At 37.9% G+C, this 20,950-nt stretch overlaps 1 protein-coding gene across 4 annotated transcripts in view; it reads left to right on the top strand.

The window, feature by feature from the left end:
* The first annotated feature begins 541 nt into the window (after positions 1–541).
* The window catches only part of zcchc7 (zinc finger, CCHC domain containing 7), a 109,845-nt gene continuing 89,436 nt past the window's right edge, over positions 542–20,950 (top strand). The window contains exons 1-3 of one of the 4 annotated variants that reach the window (XM_066720574.1): positions 542–637; positions 3,533–4,078; positions 6,022–6,129. In XM_066720574.1, the coding sequence (XP_066576671.1) occupies positions 3,595–4,078; positions 6,022–6,129 (592 nt within the window). In that variant the 5' untranslated portion in view covers positions 542–637; positions 3,533–3,594. Of the gene's footprint in view, positions 638–3,532; positions 4,079–6,018; positions 6,130–20,950 lie in introns of all 4 variants that reach the window. The other 3 variants (XM_066720572.1, XM_066720573.1, XM_066720575.1) reach the window with 3 other exon arrangements.

The raw sequence follows: 20,950 nt of genomic DNA, 5'->3' as shown, positions 1-20,950 counted from the left end.
GAAATTGCATACATGCACTGGCTACTGATCAGAAAACTGAAACAGATGTTTTAAATGTTACTATGCTGCTTTGGCAAATATCATATTACATATTATATATTAATATAAAGCCCTTTACACATTCTAAATTATATATATATATATATATATATATATATATATATATATATATATATATATATGTATATATATATATATATATGCTAACTGACACAGTAAATAAATAAATCGTTAACTGCACCGCTTCACTTGGTTCAATAATACTACTAGCTACGTTGCAACTATCAACCACACACCAATGAGTTAAACAGGGATATAAACAAATAAACGATGCTTTGTACATCTAAACAAATATTTTGACTACTACCTTCCTATATATAATGTTAAATAACAACAACCGAAACACGTATGTCCCCCATTTCAGTCCTGGCTTTTCCTTGCCTGCTCAGCTTCAATGAAGCACGAACACGATGAGCATTTGCTTGGCATCTCTCGAATCCCGGGAAAGAAGTAATGGTCGTCCACTCCTTTTCCTTATGACTGTGAAACTCCGAGGGTGAATTGGTTGGCCAGCGTGGTAGCTGTTTTTTTTGTTGTAATGTCTGAAGTTGTTACTGGAAACTAATACAGAGGTGAGGTTTGAATCATATTTTCAATGTAATAACCAGTGAAGAAGAGAGAGTTTTAAAGTGTAAAATATGTAGTGCTTTAAACTTTACGGGGTTGATATTATATTACCATGTGACAGCTTCTTAGAGTCCCCTGTTTATATCCCACCGGTAGTTATTTAGGATGGAACACGTGGGTACGTACATGCTTCCTTATCAGACGCCAGGAAACGCAGCGTGGACTTCTTTAGGAAAAATATACACATACTTTTATATGTTTAGCTAATTCCAACTTAATTTTTCCCCCATTTTGTTTTGCTTTTATGCCCACAGGTCTGTCCGGGATGTTAGCGTCCGTCGTTGCTAACTAAACAAAGTCTGACGATATATTATTAGGCTATTATTATAATTCGTTAATTCGTATAGATATATTTGAGATAAGCTTTTTTAATGATCACATACAACGTGTAAGTAATGGGATGTAATTTGTTATTGTCGTAGTTTTTTGTTTGGCTGCCTTGGTGCAAGCATTTAGCTTGAGGATGTCAACATCACATTTCAGTTGTGATAGAGATTATAAAGATGGACTTCTTAGGGGATTTGAAGTTAAACACTTAGAACCATACATGTCCTACAGACGCACACACACATGACCGGGGACTGTGATCAATCCACATTAAGCTTCAACACCAATCATGGGTATTCAGGCCAAGGTAAACCAAGGCCATGGGAGCACTACAACTTACTACATCTCTTATTTGCAGTGGACGTTTCACTTGCCTGTAAACACTGATAAAGTCTTCTCTCTGCTCTGTGCTGACTATTGAAGTATAGTGTAATTTGTACACTTTGTACCTTGTACCTATCTGTGATCTGTGGCATCACTTAATGCATACACAAAGATGCTAAGGGCTTCAGAGTAACCAGCTGTGGAGGGTGAGCTTAGGTTGTACTCAGTGTGCCAACTTCGTACCCAGCAGACGCACAGAATTGGGTTGGGTAAAGTCGGCTTTGATTTCTGAGACTCTTGTGTCTGGCCAGGATTCTGCAGAGACTGAAGGGGCTGTGGTGTCAGCGGTGTCCCCCTGTGCAGTAGTGTGCAGCTACCTGAATCTGTACAGCACAGAGGGCACATTGAATGCACCTTAGTTACAGCTTGCTTTGATCTCATTCCCTTACACAGTTCAAGCTATAATGTGCTTGTTGTGTATTCGAACACAGCTTATGTTGAAGTCTGCATATAGCCTAAATCCTCTTTAGTGCAGGATGAAAATGATTCATGAATAAAAGGAACACATTTGGACTCCATTTTTGTTCTTCCCCCCTTTTACGTTCTTCCCTGTTTTGTATTATTCCCTGGTCGGTGACTTGTGACCATCTTTGCCATCTCCTTCATTCAGACTATGTCTCTTTAATCAGCCATTATTGCTTAGGTTACGCTGGGGTGACCCGGTCTATGGGCTTGTATTGAGTAGCTCTGGCATTCATTTGTTTTACGTTTTGTTATTCTGAGTCAGCCGTATGCTTGGAGGACATCTGTTCCTGCGATAATGTAAGAGTTTAGAGCTCTATAAGGTTCACAGGACAAATTGGGGTAGAAGTAGTGCAGCAATTCAGAGAGTTTTGAAAGTTTTTGTTGTTTTGTAACAGAATAAGGCCACTGCATTTGGGAACTAGTGCATCTGATCTGTGCTCCGGAGCGGACGCCATACATTTGCAGCATCAAGTGCATGTTTAATGGCACATAGATGTTAGGCTTTGCACATTGCTGTGGATAGATCCAGCTTTATTTTGTGTACTTTGTTTTGAAATCTTAAGAAAAATGAAGGAAGTTTGAAATTACATTATGGGTTGGGGAACCATAACCTTTCAGAATCATGGATCATTAAATCAACCCAATTCACTTTCTTGTTTCTCTATGTGTTATGTCTTTTAACAAATTCAAAGGGAGGCTGCTATTTGTTGTAATAATATCATGATATAGCATACAATGTTCTGCATATACATTTAAAAGGGATACAACAATAAATATAGACAACATTCAATCTGGTAATAACTACTTGTTTTCAGTTGACACCATGTGTAATTTATATAGCGTGAAAAATCCCCCCAAATGGTTTTGAAGCAGTGAGCAGTCTCCAATATATCCCACCTTAGACAACCCAAACACATACGTAACTCCACAAGAAGCTGAAGGTGACTGTAAATATGAAACGATAAACCAAGCAAAATCTTAAATAAAATAACAATATTACCCCAAGAAGAAAATGAAACTTAGCAACACCTCCTATCTTAGATAACCTAGTAGAAGTGCCACAGCAGTCTAGAAGTGAAGACTTTAAATACAAAACTCTCACCCTAGCATCCATAATTAACCCAGGAGAAACACAACCCTTAAATTATCAGAAGTCAACATTACTGGGAAAAATGAAACCCTTACAATGGCTAACCCCTGCACGGAAATCATAATTACAATGCTCCAAATATATTTAAGAATGATATGTGTAACTGTTAGTAAGAATTGCTTCAAAACAACTTCCCTACACACAAACACACGTTTATTTTATTTTATTCCATCTACAAGTCTGTAACCGTATGTCACACCATTTGTGCCGGTTGTAATATATACACATGCATGTTTTTCTGGCAAGTAATGTGTAAAAAGCACTTTGTGGTGACCTTTTGGGAAAAGTGACCTTTGACTGACCCCCACTTTCTCCCTTATGAATTCTATTCCACATCTATTCCCATGTTTCATGCACCTGTGCCAGGACAGTTTTGCTCCTAGTAACTGTGTGCTAGTCTAGAATAGTTGAATGGTTGCACAGAAATGTCTTTGAAGATGTGAACAAATATATATTAGCCAACCACTTTTTAGTTTAAAAATGCTCGTTTAACTCCTTTTTGTGCTATGTTTAGGTGAGGTACTCGGGAGAGTCGACGTCGTGCTAACGGCCTGTTTCCACAGAAGCGGTGGAGGGCAAGCATGTTTGCTGGGTATGAGGCTGTGGAGGAGTACGAGGATGAGCTGTACAAGGAGCCCGAGGCCTCCAGCGAGTCGGAGCCAGACAGTGAGGTGGAGTTCCACCTGTACAGTCAGGTCCACTATGCGGCCAAAATGGGGGACGAGAGCAAAGAGGATGAGGTGCTTACCTCTGTCCAGGCGCAGCAGGATGAAGTGATCACTGTCCCATCCGATTCAGAAGTGGAGGTCATCACGGTGTCAGATGACACGGAGGGTGACGGCGTGTGTGCTGTGAAAGGAAGAAAAACAGAGGCCAGGAGGAAGGTGGGCAGTCTTGCCAACCCTACCCCCTCTGAGTTGCCCGAGTTCGTGGAGTTCGTGGAGTCCAGTGACGACTCGGACTATGTGGAGAGCTGGATGATCCTGGGCCAGGAGAAGCAGGATGAAGACAACACCATCCTGCTCAACCTAGAAGTCCACAGTAACAGCTCCCAGTCAGAAGCAGGTAGGGACCCCGGCCTGCTGCTCACATCCACATACGGTGTGCGCCACTTCCTGAGCTGCCTCGAAGAGACGCGCATGTTGCCTCTCTCACCCCTCAAAGGAATGAGTCTGAGACAAAAGCAACACACAACTCGTCTTTTATAAACACATTTATCAGTAAGAACATTAGCAGCAGTACATTTTTTAAACATGGTTTCCCAATAGCAAGAGCTGGATTTTAGACACCAATTTTTGAATTACTTGATTTAAGTAATAATAATAATAATAATCTTATTTGTAGCGTATTAACTAATGCATTTACAGTGAGGGAAAAAATTATTTGATCCCCTGCTGATTTTGTAAGTTTGCCCACTGACAAAGGAATGATCAGTCTATAATTTTAATGGTAGGTGTATTTTAACAGTGAGAGACAGAATAACAACAAAAAAATCCAGAAAAACGCATTTCAAAAAAGTTATAAATTGATTTGCATGTTAATGAGTGAAATAAGTATTTGACCCCTTCGACTTAGTACTTGGTGGCAAAACCCTTGTTGGCAATCACAGAGGTCAGACGTTTCTTGTAGTTGGCCACCAGGTTTGCACACATCTCAGGAGGGATTTTGTCCCACTCCTCTTTGCAGATCCTCTCCAAGTCATTAAGGTTGAGAGGCTGATGTTTGGCAACTCGAACCTTCAGCTCCCTCCACAGATTTTCTATGGGATTAAGGTCTGGAGACTGGCTAGGCCACTCCAGGACCTTAATGTGCTTCTTCTTGAGCCACTCCTTTGTTGCCTTGGCTGTGTGTTTTGGGTCATTGTCATGCTGGAATACCCATCCACGACCCATTTTCAATGACCTGGCTGAGGGAAGGAGGTTCTCACCCAAGATTTGATGGTACATGGCCCCGTCCATCGTCCCTTTGATGCGGTGCAGTTGTCCTGTCCCCTTAGCAGAAAGACACCCCCAAAGCATAATGTTTCCACCTCCATGTTTGACGGTGGGGATGGTGTTCTTGGGGTCATTCCTCCTCCTCCAAACACGGCGAGTTGAGTTGATGCCAAAGAGCTCGATTTTGGTCTCATCTGACCACAACACTTTCACCCAGTTCTCCTCTGAATCATTCAGATGTCATTGGCAAACTTCAGACGGGCCTGTACATGTGCTTTCTTGAGCAGGGGGACCTTGCGGGCGCTGCAGGATTTCAGTCCTTCACGGCGTAGTGTGTTACCAATTGTTTTCTTGGTGACTATGGTCCCAGCTGCCTTGAGATCATTAACAAGATCCTCCTGTGTAGTTCTGGGCTGATTCCTCACCGTTCTCATGATCATTGAAACTCCACGAGGTGAGATCTTGCATGGAGCCCCAGACCGAGGGAGACTGACAGTTATTTTGTGTTTCTTCCATTTGCGAATAATCGCACCAACTGTTGCCACCTTCTCACCAAGCTGCTTGGCGATGGTCTTGTAGCCCATTCCAGCCTTGTGTAGGTCTACAATCTTGTCCCTGACATCCTTGGACAGCTCTTTGGTCTTGGCCATGGTGGAGAGTTTGGAATCTGATTGATTGATTGCTTCTGTGGACAGGTGTCTTTTATACAGGTAACGAGCTGAGATTAGGAGCAGTCCCTTTAAGAGAGTGCTCCTAATCTCAGCTCGTTACCTGTATAAAAGACACCTGGGAGCCAGAAATCTTGCTGATTGATAGGGGATCAAATACTTATTTCCCTCATTAACATGCAAATCAATTTATAACTTTTTTGAAATGCGTTTTTCCGGATTTTTTTGTTGTTATTCTGTCTCTCACTGTTAAAATACACCTACCATTAAAATTATAGACTGATCATTTCTTTGTCAGTGGGCAAACGTACAAAATCTGCAGGGGATCAAATACTTTTTTCCCTCACTGTATAGAGAGTGAAGTGAAATGAAATATCAGTGTTAACCCTAGAAAATCCCTTAGAAGAAGACAACACCATCCAGCTCAACGTAGATGTTGACCTCACCACGTTGTCGGACGACTCCGTCCGGCTCAACCGAGATGTCCGCAGTGACAGGTCCCACTCTGAAGCAGGTAGGGTCCTTAGAAATGCAGCCCAGAGTGGAATCCTGTTTTCATTTTCGGTGCATGTTTCACCATTTCTGTCAATTCATCATGCTATGGTGTTAGAGGTGTCCATTTTCATTTAAATACTTGAGTACAGAGGCTGGATTGCAGACTATAAGTTTACATTCAAAAGTGAGACTTCATTAGCCTTAATCTGATGGAAGGCTGGCAGTTTCTGTCTTGTATAAGTCCCCTTTGAGTGTCTGCAACAAAATGAAGTAATCCACGTGGAGATACTATGAATTAGAGAGATTTCCTGCTATTAATTTTAGAAAATATCTTCTATTATGGTATGTTTTGTTGACTCTCAGGCTTGCTGTTATGTGCAATTTGTAGCGGACGTTTATGGTACTGCACCTTGTAGCTCCCGCAGAGGAGAGCCTCTTTGGAGGATGTCAAACAGCAGCATTAATTTTTTTGTACTGTTTTGCGATCTGACTGCCTTATTAAAACATGAACAGTGTGGTTACTGACACAAGTTCCATATATTCAGAACATCTCCAGTTTTCTCGATTCTGCGAAAGGGAAAATGAAATTAGGAGAGCTCAGTGTGAAAAGCATTCATGAGAAAGGCCTGATCGTTTGAAATTACTCAAGATTTTCACATTATCAATCAGTCATGACTGCCCATTTCCTGAGAAACTGTAACATATTACTGAGGTCATTTTCTATTGAATTACTACAAGAAACATTGTTGATGATGCGTTAAGGTCCAGTCTGGTTTGGCAGCAGAAATGCTTGGATGCACTCCTGAGTCAGAGGTTTTTGTATATTATTTATGTAGTTTGAATGCAGAACATATAGCCTAGTCAGTTTCTTTAGCAAGTGAGTCTCTGTAAAAGCAAGAGAGAGCTCTACAAACCTCCTGAAAATACAGGACAAATATTTTACATCATTATGATACAGATGGGCAGTGTTAAGATATAAAAATACGATAACTATTTAATCGACAATAAGTTTAAACCTATTGTCATTCTTTCCATTGACTGCTGAAGCTACATAAAAATACTTTCTCATGTTATTATTATACATTTTTTTACTTGCATTTCCAAGAAGTTAATGTGACATTTACAATTCACACTCACTATTAGAGAAAATAATGATGCACCTTAAAGACATTTTAGGTGTTTTTAGAATAAAATAAAATAAAAAATAATTCATATTTGATTTCATGACTTTATTATTCCGGAAACTTATTTTGTATTCCTTGCAAAAGTAGCGTTCTATCCAACACAAGAATAATCAGCTTTTATTTGGTGTTTATATATAATTGAAGCTTAAATACTACATGCATGATTCAATTTTTATTTCCATCTTTTCATTTACAGTTGGCCAGAAACAAAACATGTCCGCGAGCCTTTTCTAAATAGCTCGAGGTGCGACGTGCCACTTGGTGTAGCATGACGACGTGCATCCCATGAGAAAGTTAGTCCCTTCGGGCCTGTGCTTTAATAGGCTTGCACACTGTATGCGGTGTTCAGAAGGATGTTTTTTTCGACAATATTGATGGAACACAGCCACAGAAAACATCCGTCTTTAATTCAAACATGCCCCTTAAAAAATCTATCAATGTTAACTGTAATTACTGAAATTAATTAGAAACATTAAGAGTGCATTTTGTATGATTATCATTAACATAATAAATCACATTAAACAGCAAAACTGGTATTTGTTACACAGAATTGCTCAAAATGACTGTGGTGTTTTATCCTAAATTATTTTTCTTAGCCATAAAACCTGATTTCATTTAACTTAAAAACAAGAAACAAACAAACATATCAAAGAATCTTAGTTTTATAATTTAAGAACTGATTTCTCCATAAAGAACAGGAAGTTATTCTCTTTATGAATGGTTTCTAATTCCCTCTTTAAATGCTATTTATCTCTTACAAAGTAATTGCAATTCCCTTGGCTTGCAATATATGCACACTTGGACATTGCAAGAGGCCATTTAAAGACAAGACAGTGTTGCTGACTACTATCATACTACAATTTGTTTTACACCCATCTGAGTGTTTTTGTATATGTATGTGTATAATTTGAGTGCAGGGGAAAGATACTATTGAAAGTGTTTGCTTATCCTAACATGGGAATTTAGTGAGTCTGTTTCTTTAAGAGTAAATGACCAATTCATTTTGAAATTATGCAAGTTAACAAAGGTTAAATGAACCCTTCCTTTCATTTCAGAAAAGCTTTTCAAGACCTTACAATGTAAAATGTGACTTTCTTAGCAGCCTCTTAAAGTGCAGGCAGGTCACTTGAAATTTGAAATATTTGCAGTTAGAACTGTGCCAATTACATATGAGTTATAATCTGAATAAGTTTACCCTTTTTATTGTGTTCCTCTCCTTCATATTGTGTTGCATTAGCTGATTAAGAGATCAGTTAATTTATATTTTCGGAACGTTCTCAGGTTTTTCTTTGGCTGGGAGTTAGGGGGCGGAGGTGGGAGTTCATATTTTCCTGCATCTATCAGTATTATTTCTTATGCATTTTTAAATTATGACTGCAGGCAACAGGGCACTGTAATAGAAAGCGGGTAAACATGCATATGTATACATAGAATTAGAAGCAGAAACATGGATCTTTATGCTTTCCGTTGAGAAAAAGGAACGGATTGAAAACAAAACCATGGATGTGTCTGCTGGAGAGTGGGTTTAATAATAAAATGAATAAAAAATTCTTGTGAAATCTCAGAAGATGTAGACATTAGGTAAACCTGCAGCCTCAGCAGACCCTCTTTCTTTTACAGATTTTTTCCCCCCCGTCTCCTTTGTAAGCTCTCGTCTTCCTAATTTAAATTTCCCAGGGCTTTTGGGTCTCCAGGCTGGGTTTTCTGCAAGAGTGCCCATGCTTACATGGTCATATATGCTGGGCGACTTCTTAGTTTGGATTTCTTTCGCTGCTTTGTTGTGCACTGAGGGAAAGCTTGCGATTTCTCTCTTGTCTCTGCGGTTTGATCTCTCTTGCCTATCTGCTATCTGTGCTTTTTTGGTTCTGTTCCAATGTGGATGAGGAGGGATTGCAGAAGAGTGGTATGGCAGCATCGCTGGGGGCACACAGTATTGTTCGACCAAGAAAGAGAGAAATGAAATGCCACGCAGGTCAAGCTTAGTCAGGAATCCACACCAAAAAAGTAAATGTAAAAAACAGAAGTAGTTCTGTAGTTCTAAATGTCTTCTTTATTATCAAATTATACCTTCAGAGATAATTAAACCGGGCCCTTGATTAGCTATTCAAATCTGAAAAAGTGTGAAAAGTTCCTGACTTTGTGAAGATGATTTCCTCTCTTCTGCCAGTGCTGTTTGTGACACACAGATCCCTGGACAACTCAAGAAAGGGCAACAGTTCTCTTTTGTCAGATTTTCGGTTTATTTATTCCGTCTTGGGACGTGTTAACCTGGATTTAATATTGCACGTGCCCTCTGTAAGTTGAAAGTGTTCTTCTGTGTGCGGTGACTGAAAATAAATGTGGTACACGGCTAATAGTGTCATTGCTGGTTTCAAAGCGCCCACTATATAAATTGTGAAATTGAGGAAAGCGTTACCTCCAGCAGAGTGCCAAAACTTCAACGAGGAAAAGAAATCTAAATAAAGTTAATGCGTTTCTTTCAGTCATGTCTAAATTCACAGCTTAGGCTGTATTTCCACGGGGGGTGGAAAGTTTCTGTATAGAGGTGCCGTTTCGGAGCTGGAGGTGCAGTTTTCTGGTTGCCATGGGCACGTGAATCTTGCCTGGCGAGAGAAGTTAACACTCAAAACACCGACGGGCGGGCAGGTCCATTGTGTAGCGGCCTTTGTCATCACCGGTAATCTCATTCCATAAATGTCACCTGAAATGGCCTCTCAAGTCCCAGATTTTTGTTAATTTGATTTAGTTGTTGTTTTATTTTCATTAAGGTCAGTTTGAATTCGTAGATTCACGGGTACGGGTTTGGATTATGTAATGCACACAGATGTATAATATAACGTATAGAAGCCTGTGTATGGTTACTGGGAGGTGAGGTATTTACTGAATCTTGGCAAAATCTGAGAATTACATGCCAAATGTATCTAACATTTTATGATAAAGCAAAAAGGAAAATATCATGAAGGGCTCTATAGCCAATTTTTTTTTTTTTCTAAAAAGAATGCAGTACCATATAGAGCATAGCATATGCTTTTGATTTAAGTTATTGTTCAGTTACTTTACGGCTTATGTGTATATTGATGTAAAAACAGATTAATAAATGGTAGCACCAAATTTGTTGAAAACTATTTGAGTTCAGAGCCTGATATGTTTCACACACATGCTTACTAAGACTAAGATATTGGTAAAAAAAACAGGGCAGATTATTTGGCTTGAAGTCTGACTGGTCTGTGCTCATTTTTATTGTGCGTTCACCAAGTGTCTTGACTTCCATGTTGCTCACTTTTTCCAGTTTGCATTCACATATTGCACGCTAATCGTGCTCTCTGGTTATGCATTGAAATATTTATTAGCTTCACTGTAAAGACATTTTTTACTCAGTAATTCTGCAAGCCATTGGTGTAGTCTACTAACATTAAGTATACATGACTTGTGATTTAACTGTTTTATTTTGCATGTGCATTTGTCTGCCTGTCTGTCTGCCTGCTTGCTTGCCTGCCTATAATCATATTCCAGTGTATTGCTTTATTGACTCTTTAAGATGACTGATAAAGGGAAATAATTGGAAACTATCTAATGAAATATGATGTGCATTTGCTGTAAGATTAACGGCCCGGTTATACTCCAACAAACTTTGGTCGCTTTGATAACATATGTTAGATGAAGCTGTTTATTTTTTCTTCTCCTTGCTTTTTGCTACCTTAGGCCCAACAGCTTGTAGTTTACGTTCATGCTCAGCACTTTCAATATGTACTTAGCAGCTTGCTTTTTGCTTGTAAACCACCGTGCAAAACAGCATGCTTGCCACTTTCATACGCATTTCATACACACATGAGCAATTTACTGACATGCTGTTTTACAGGCATTTGCAACATTCCATGAATCATGGATTTTATTTTTATTTACCCATGTAGGTTACGGTGTTTGTTCTTTGTTCTGTTGTGGATCCATCTTTGAAAACCAGCCCTGATAGAAATTCCCTCTGACCATTTTAATGTGATGTGATCCTGGGGAGGGACAGTTGCATTGTTTACCTCAGTGACAGACCACTGATAGATAGTGCATTATCAGGGGGTGCTGAAATGACTTGCTGTACCGGGTCAGATGCTCAACGTTTTTTGTTTTGATGTTAGAGCATCAAATCACTTACGTTTGTTACTGGATTTGCTCTGAGAAACTGTCAGGCAGTATTTCCTGCAAAATGTTGGCTAAATAGGTTTGGTTTTCAAATACTGAACTTTTCCAAGCTGTCAAGTGTAGACTCAAGTTTGTCTTCATTTACGTGCCAGACATTATGCCCAGCAACTATTTCACTAAAAGCAAAAGGTTTTTTTCCTTTGGCCAGAATTTCAATCTGTTACTTCATTTGCCAGATGGTCAAAGCCGCTTCCAAATTCACTTCCTTCTCGGTTCGTGAAACACGCTTTGCTGCTCACTGCAGGGCCATGGTTCTCTTGCTGTCCAATTGAAAAATGCAGTCAAAAGTGGTTATGCCTTTGGTATTATTTTCATGAGTAATTACATGATTATCTCTTATACTTCATAGCAGCGATTGTTGAATACATGCTTTAAATCCTTAAACTGAGAATTGTTAGCATCTTGTAATAGTCATTTGTTGACCACATGATTGAACTTTATATCCAACTTTTAACTCGTCTACTTCTGTGTTGTTGTTGTTGTTTTTATACTATATTCATTAATACATGACTTCCATGGAAATAGGAGATCCTGACAGTTTATCACAAAACATCTTGATGCTCATTTATTTTAGTTAGTCACAAAACAGTATGTTCTATATCATTCAATGTTCATGACAGATACCTGTTGTATACATTATGGATTTTGTGTTGGATTCATACCCAAGTCATATAAGAATGTATAACTTGTATTATAAAACACATATGAGAAACCAGCCAACCCCAGAGCAGCATTTCCAAACTTTCCAAGACTTAAAGTCAGATGCAGCTTTCACAGATTTCACAGATTTCACTGTAAATGTATTTGTGTGTCTAATCCTTATGTAGGTTATGTGATTTATATTAAGTGAATAGGTTGAGCAAATTGTCTCTTATTCTACAATAGATGTTATTTTGCGCAGTTTGTGCAGCCAGAACCGCTCAGCTTTGCTTAGTCTTGCCCAAACTTTCACAAGATTACATCTCTTAAACAGTACACACCTCTTCACACAACCTATGAACTAATAAATCATTGGCTCGGGATGGATGGTATGACTATGGGACAACAATTCACAGAATGTTTGTTTAGGTCTAATAATTGAATGTAGGAAAATAACCCCCATTACTTAGCAAAGTACAACACCATCTATAGTTAAGAAATGTTGCATTTTTAATTTGAAGTAGGTGTACGGGTTACGGCAACATCATGACAAAAAAATAGGAAACTGAGATGTAAGAAAATATGTTTTAATTTCTCTAAACCTACAATACTTTGGTTATTGGTAGAAAAATAATAGCCTGTGCCAAATTGAATACACAACCGAGGCTTAAGTACAGATACTAAATGTTTTAGCATTTGAGCTTATGCATCCCTGTGATAGAAGGCCTACGAGGCCTACCATTTAGACGGTAGTCAATATAATTTTCACATACTGAGATAGACTTAACACTTCTGTGCACACAAAGATGCTTTCCTTTTCTCTCAAGTATTCAGTCTATCTTGGTGCTGTACAGCCGGGTTACTTTAGTAAAATGAATATTCAGCATATCACTTTGTAAGGGTAATGTGCTCCTAGCCATTTCTTTTGACCTTGTACTCTGTGTGAGACTCTCCTGTAATTCAGATTGTATTAACATGTATTTTATGGACTTAGGAATCCGGTGGAGAGCAAAATATAATAACTTTGTCACAGCAGTCTAGTTCAAAGAAGTCATCCCTTCTGAAGTTTCAGAGCACTGTTCCTATTCATAGCCTTCAAGATAAAGTGCCCAGCAGGATCGAGGGTTTGTACAGGAAACTTACGAAGATACAATACATAGCTTTGCATAAAAAACAGGCAACATGCAAGACAGGGCCTCCATATAGCAGAGTGTTGTTTGTTGCGGTGGGTTTGTGGGTAGCATTATCACAGTCAGGCATACAGCATATCTGTGTGTGTGTGTGTGTGTGTGTATATATATATATATATATATATATATATATATATATATATATATATTATAATTTTATTTTTAAATGACACCTGCATCTCTTATCACAAACAATTTTTGAAAATGCACTATTCATTTCTGTTTCTGTTTATTTTTGATTTCTGTTTCGCTGTGCATGTTTTTTTTGTATTACCTTTTACAAACTTTTTTGAAGGACAAACCATAATGGCACCATGATGCCAGATTTACTTTTTTTATTTTTTTATTAAATTGTACTCTTTTCACCTACCATGATTGCTTATTGGCATGGCAGTCAGCCTGAAGGGGTATAAGAGAACTATACAGTAAGGAGACACAGTGAAACAAAAGTTGTTTGTGAAAGAACATATTCAGCAGCACATTGTACCCCCAGGAGGATGTCTTGTGGGTGACTTTTTTTTTAACATGATAATGAACCTACTAACAATGCCAGACTAAATTTAATTACTTATCTTTGACCTTAACCCTGCTTGACCTTAAATCCATTGAAATGTGAAAATAAGAGCTTGACATGGGAATTTAGAAGGAGTGAAACCAGCATTCATATGTTGTGAGAGATGAAAAGCATTGTAGATGATGCACTTCTGAAGTGGCCAAGAGCAGAGGCCCAGTCCTGGTCTTCATGTTTGTATTTCACCTGGGCACTAAACTACCTAATTTGACTAATTAAATTGAACCAATTTAACAGCTCTTCCCAGAGTTTTAGTTACTTAATGAGAGCGGGAAAACCTGGTGGTATGGTGCCCTCCAGGATCGGAATTATGAGTACAGAGTCTGTACAGCTTTAATTGCTTGTAAGGGGCAACATTTGGATTAGAAAACATTCCCATAAAATTCAGAAACATACATCATCATATGCATAATATTCTGAGAAGAGAGCTATATTGAACATGTTTCCATCTGAATAGTGTGTGCAGTTTAATAAAGTTGTGATTTAATTTGCCAGGAAATGCAAATATATGTAAAACTGGCAAATAAGTAAATACTGCAGTGGTGAGTTTTTTTCCAGTCTTTTAATGTGAATTAGATTACAAAATGTGTTGATTAATGAATGGTATTCTTGTATAATTAATTCTTATAAAATACTTTTGTTTAAGGTTCATAAGTGAGGTTATGAAGATTACGAATGGAGTGGAAGGTTTAATAAGAAACACACTGATATGCTGGAGGCTTAGCCTTTCTCCTGTTGTTCCTGCCCATCCTGGTTTCAGTGAGCTTTAATAAGGGTGGCTCTGTGATCTCTGTGCATCTGTAAGACTGCTCCTCAGTGTGGGAGAGGTCTGCTTGTCCCAGCCCTATTGTTCCTCCCTTGCAGGAGAGAAGCTCAGTCCACTTTTCCTTATTAACACTCTGTAAAAACCTTGAAATGCACTGCTGCTCTCTACCCATGGGCAGCTCATCCCCCCTGTGCATGACTTCCCTCACAGCCACCAGCCGAGCAAAGCCCGCCTGACACTGAACCTGCATCCTCAAGTCTAGTTTCCTCCCAGTTGTCACATAATCGTTCTTTTAAATACAAGAGTAAAGTTTCCCTTGTGCTTTTGGCAAAAACCACGGGGAGGAATTTCAGAGGCCTGAGGAACAGGGCTTACACAATGCCCTCAATGACTGTTTCATAAGGAAACAGCATTCCAGCCTTTTTGCATTTACAATTAACGTCATCTTTCTTGACCACTAAGCTCAGGATTACTTAAACTTCACAATATGAACAAGACCTCGGCAGGGAATCACCAACTTTGAGGAGTTTGATTTTATTCAGTAGACTGCCTGGCTGAGTTAAATTATGCCAGGGTCCTCCTCTCCCTTACATGGATTGCTAAATGCAAATAATGTCTTACCATCCAGATGTTTTAGAAAATATACAATTAAGGATACTAATTTAACAATAGATAGTGTAAGCATTATCTTTTTGTCATCTCCATAGCCACTCAAATCCTTTTATTTTATTTTGTCAGTTTTTTATATATAAACAACAGTTTTTATAAACTTCTCCAGAGAAGTCAAGATCTTTAAAATGACTGAAAAGTACCATGCTTTTCCTACATTATGTGATCTCAACCTTGGCCTTGCTTTTGACCTCTGGAAGACAAATTATGTTTAGCTTTAGTAAGAAGGAAAATAAAAGATTGTATTGATTGTGTTTGTGCAAATCTAATAAAGTTTATTAGATATTATTTGATATTATTGTGAACAGCACATGGGTGAGTACTGTCCCATTTCCATCAGTGATTCTACTATTTTATATATTAGATACTTTTCTACAGGTATAGCAAAATTCCATCTCAGTTCTGCAAATTTGTATTATTGTGTTCTTTATGTGCATGTTTTTATATTGCACTTGCTGTGAGTTTAAATAAAAATATGCTATCTGTGCTATGCTTTGGCACTGAAATCAACAAAATCTGGCTGGGTTGGGACTGGGGGGGTGGGGAAGCAGGTTTCACAGCTAAAAATAAGTTTGATCCCTGTGGAACTGGGCACTTAAGCCTGGTGCAGCTGCAGAGGGAAAAGCAACAACCACCAAAAAAACAAATCCTTCCTGAAGATCCAATTTGCCCATCTCAGCCCAGTGGAGGGTTAAACTGTAGACCCCCTGTGGCACAAAGTTGTTAATTTAGCTCTGGGTGGTAGGTGATGGTTTCAAGGCTGCAGGCCCATCCTCAGCCAGCTGTAAAAAAGTGAATCACAGACAGTCTGATCTTTTTTTTTTTTTTTTTTTTTTTTTTTTTTGTGGGTCTCCTCTTGAAACCCTGCCTCAACTTGAATTACAATCACTTAACCCCGGCTAGCCTTACTTTTTTTTTTTTTGTCCTCCCCCTTCTTCCACTCCACACTAACTTTGTTTAGGGCAACGGCTTTAAAAAAAAAAAGCCAGTTGCTGGATAGCGTCTGGGGTGAGTTCTTCTGTGCTGTGGGTCTCGGGACAGGACAGTGGGGAAGGTAAGATCTATAGTTCTTTTTTTTTATCCATTTACAAAGAAATCGGGGAAAGTGAAACAAAGGCTGTTTTGCAGGGCTGTGGAAGCGGCAGGCAAAGTGTAATGTCCGGTGGTGGGGCCTGCTACTGCCCCCGGCACTGCTTCTACTCCATGAGAGGAGTTTGGGGACAGTGGGTCAGATAAAATACACATATATATCTATATACAGATGAGGAATGAAACAACATGAAACTACCCCAAAAGTCATTCATCATGGCCCACACTTTTGGTTGTGTGTGTTTTTGTTTTTCCACCCTCTAGTTTTCAAGCAGTTCTTTTACCAGAAACATAACTAGTATTTTTCATGAAATCAGTTAATAATGTGTTCAAAAGAATACAGATGATGTCAGGTCGGATAGTGTTGTATTATTAATATAGTATGTTTGAGAGCTGAACAGGAAATGGAGAATAGCAATCATTTCACCCTTTTTTTGTCTTCTTCTCATGGAACATAAAGTTAATTCTTAAAAAGCAGCTCAACTCGCCAAATTTGCTAAGCATTAAATGGTTAAATAAAACAAAAACAATCATTTAAATTGTAAATGGCTTCTGCAGATCTTTGTGGAAGTTAACCTCATTAGCGGATGATTGATGTGTATTGATTTGCATGCCTGCAACTATGTATGAACGCATATATGTATGTATGTATGCAAGCGTGCAATTTATTATTCAGACGGGCTATATGCATCAGGCAGGACTTTACATTTACAATTAGAGTCTCACGTGTTGTGTTCTCAGAGAAGCAGTTGTCAGTTAAAACATCTGCGGATGAAGGGAAGACTCATTCTGAAATGTGTAGTCTTGTAGTTCTTTCTGCAGTCTACATGTCTGGTTGTTTTGGGGAAACAAAAGAGGACATTGGTGTTGTCCATCTGATTTCTTAAATGGAACTTTTTAAAATCGAAAACATCATCCAGTATTTATTGTGGCTATCTATCGGATATAAGGTATTGTGCAGCCAGAAATAAATTCTGAAATAAAAACTGCCCTCTGTTTGATGTGTTGATTGCTATAGTGTATTTATATATCTGCATATACATGACTCTGTTGTGAACAGTTCATTTAATTGATTTGTATCCACATCTAGAAACATCCTGACACTGTGCTAGAGAAAATATGTGGTCTGAGGTCAAACTGAAACTGAAAGGAAGGAAGGAAGATCACTGCATTTGTTTGAAGAGCTAGTTCATTTTAGCGTTGGGAATATGGATACGTTTATAGAAAAATTAAATTAAAATCCAGCTAATATTTTAGTAGAACTCTTGTCTCAAAATCTATGTAAAATGTGCAGCTAATATAAAAGGTTGTATTTGCCCACGGTCATAGCTTTGTCTCACTGGTCTCAAATACTTTATATCAATACTTTATTTTGTATTTTTTTTAAAGCCTCAGTAAAGCAAATTGTTTGTTGATAAGGCCTGAGATGACTAGGGTGGAGGGAAAAGATAGAAATCTGGTGTTATCGCTGTTGCCCAGTCCTTTATTGCTGTATAACTTCACATCCAATCATAACAAAACATATTTGATTAGCTGCAGTATCTACTGTGCTGCATAAATTGGATTCAGACCTTTGTCCCCCCTCCACTGTTTATTTTTGCATAAAAGTTTTTCCATTCCATTTTTGTTATAATTTCATAAACATTCTGTATCTTTATTCAATATCTAAAGACAAAATGGTAAAAGATCAGCGTTACGTTTTAAATGAAGATTTGTATGCAAATGTGGGTATTTATATTAACATCCTACAGTAACTTATCCATGTTTCGGTTTGTGAAGTATCACTCTGAAATTGCACAGGGTGTGCCTGCATGTGTGAGCATAGAGATATGAGTAGTGAATTTCTGTGTGCAGATATGCAAATCTGTCTTCATATACGTGTGTCTGTGCTTGGGGTAATATAAAATGTGCATCTTGTATGCATTTTGATATTCTATATGGCTATATACATTTTAAATTACTCCTAGTGTGCATGTTTATATATATATATATATATATATATAAACCAATATAAATATATTTAAAATGTATATGTAATTATTTTCATTTGACACATTTTCAACAGAATTGTATTTTTTCATTTACAAAACGTAATAATCTAGTGGTATTTAAAAATGTGTACCAACATTTTAATAGCTTACTATGAAAGAATGTACTTGGATGCTTATTGTCATTGACATCCACCAGAAATAATACAAAAAAAAAATATATATATATATATATGTCAGAAATAAAATATTCAGGTCCACTTTACAAAAGGAGATCATTGTTCAAATGTGCTGCAATGAAACCTGTTTTTTGTTGTTGCTGTTGTTCAAATCTCATTTGCTGTCGATTAATCTGTTTTTAAACTGAACTTGGAAAAACGTACCATTGGTGCCGAACATCTTTGCTAACTTCACATCATTTAACATAGCCTATGTATGTATATTTTGTCCCATAGAGAGATAATAAATCGTACCCAAATTTACGATGTGGAGAATGTTCCAATGTGTGGATTTTATTATTTATACTTTCATTTTTCCTTTTTAATTTTTTTTTATTTTTAAATGATATTCATTGAGCCAGGCTGGTTTATTAGGATTACGGTCGGGAACAAAAGAATCCCTGGAAGCTTGGCCTCTGGTAACTGGCTCAGTGCAGATTATTTTTACTTGCAGACTGGTTTTGATGCTGTACAAGGTCAGTGTTCACTAATTTCATACTAATTGGCCGAGTTTGTTGAGCGACAAGAGAAAAAGACATTTCAGCTTCACTGTCAGGCTGAGGTTGATCTGCCGACCTACCGTATGGCTTTATTTCCCCTTATCCGTGTTGACATCGTTCATTTTCAATTGCTGGTTCCCCCAAAATAGCCATCTGAGCATAGGGCTCACCCAGTAACCGCTGTCACACTGACTGTTCAAACCACTTCTGAAACTGAGAAGAAATGGAAGACTAGGGAGATTTGCTGTTGAAAAATATGACGCATTCTTTCATTAATATGCAATTTTATTTTTACTGCACATGCAGTGTCCTTTTAAAAAATTGAAAAATGCAGAGTTGTCCCTCAGAGCATGAGTAAATTAACTATAAGGGACTAATTTTATCTGTGTGCTGTGACTGTGTTTTTGTATAATCAGATACATGGGTCTTTGTGATTGAATTATTTTCTTTGTGGGATTTTTTTTCAAAATGAAACACTCTCCTGGCGTTGTCCCAAATCCTGCACGATCTCCTTTGATCACACCGAAGACACAACACGACCCGTCATCATTGTTTTTCATGTATTTATCATTTAACTCAGTTTTACAAGTTCACTACCGAACAACAGAAAAGCTCATGAGGATCAGTGCTGTGGAAAATGTGCGTCTGCACAGGATGTTCCACTTGTTATTGATTACAGTCTTGATGAGTTTGTCAAAGCAACATTTGTCTGGACAACAGATGGTTAATGGGAATGTAGACTGATAGACTGAAACTGGAACCATTTCGACTCGATCATTTTATTGCAATATCAATATGTATTAATATTATTATTATCATCATCATCATTTTTATTAAATGAACAAGCCAATAAGAGAGTCTGTTGTATTAGGTGTATGAATATAGTTATAAAATACTCGCTGAAATGTTACAGGCGTCTTGATTCAAGTGATGGTCATGTTAAAGATAAAGCATTGAATAATCGCAAGGTTCTTAAAAATGAATGGTCCTGAAACAGCATGCATACTATTCAAAGCCACTAAAAAGAGACGGCACTATTGTAACAATCCAGAAATATGCAGTGGCCTACAGTGAGTGTCTAGTGCCTCCAGGTGTAAACTGAGATTAGCCGCTGCAGTACCTATTTAAAATGTATTCCTAAATGCATCTCTTGGCTAAAATCCAGGGACTTGTTTAGATACTGTGATTTAATAGATGTAGGTGCATCGAGATCCAATAAGAATACTTGAACTAGTTACTTTTAACTGCGTGAACACACACATATATATTACACAATGATAAAACAAGGTAAAAAAAAATTACATTTTCAATGAAAGGACAGTATTTGAGCTTCTTACACTAGTATTGTTTCAGTCTGGTCTTGTGAAATATACACACATGACACAGAAGATAATATCACTCCTGGCTTTTTCTTATTGTTATGTATTTATTGCAGAAGACCAAAGCTGACCAGCCATTAGTACCAAAATGGAAGAAAAGCTGTTGTTTTGTGTGTGTGATGATCTACAGTTCAATCTTAGATGTATATAAGAGACATTCTTTTTTTTTAGCGTTCATCTAGTAATGGATGACTATTTAGTAGCATAAGATGTGCACCCGAACACATGTTTCTGGAACGTAAAGCAGGAGTAGTGCATTTGAAGCATTGTGAGTAGATATCGGTGCCCCCACATGCCTCCTCTAAGGAATGCTCCTCAGCTAAATGCAGGGAAGAAAACACTGCATTATTAAATACAGGCTCGACCACAAGGATCGTTCATTTTAAATGACGAGGCGAGCAAACCAGAATATATAAACAGTCATTTAAATAAAATGTAATAAAAAGAGGAGCT

This window comes from Amia ocellicauda, chromosome 13 (genome assembly GCF_036373705.1).
Source record: "Amia ocellicauda isolate fAmiCal2 chromosome 13, fAmiCal2.hap1, whole genome shotgun sequence".
Classification (NCBI taxonomy): domain Eukaryota; kingdom Metazoa; phylum Chordata; class Actinopteri; order Amiiformes; family Amiidae; genus Amia; species Amia ocellicauda.
This window is presented reverse-complemented; position numbering and strand designations above follow the sequence as displayed.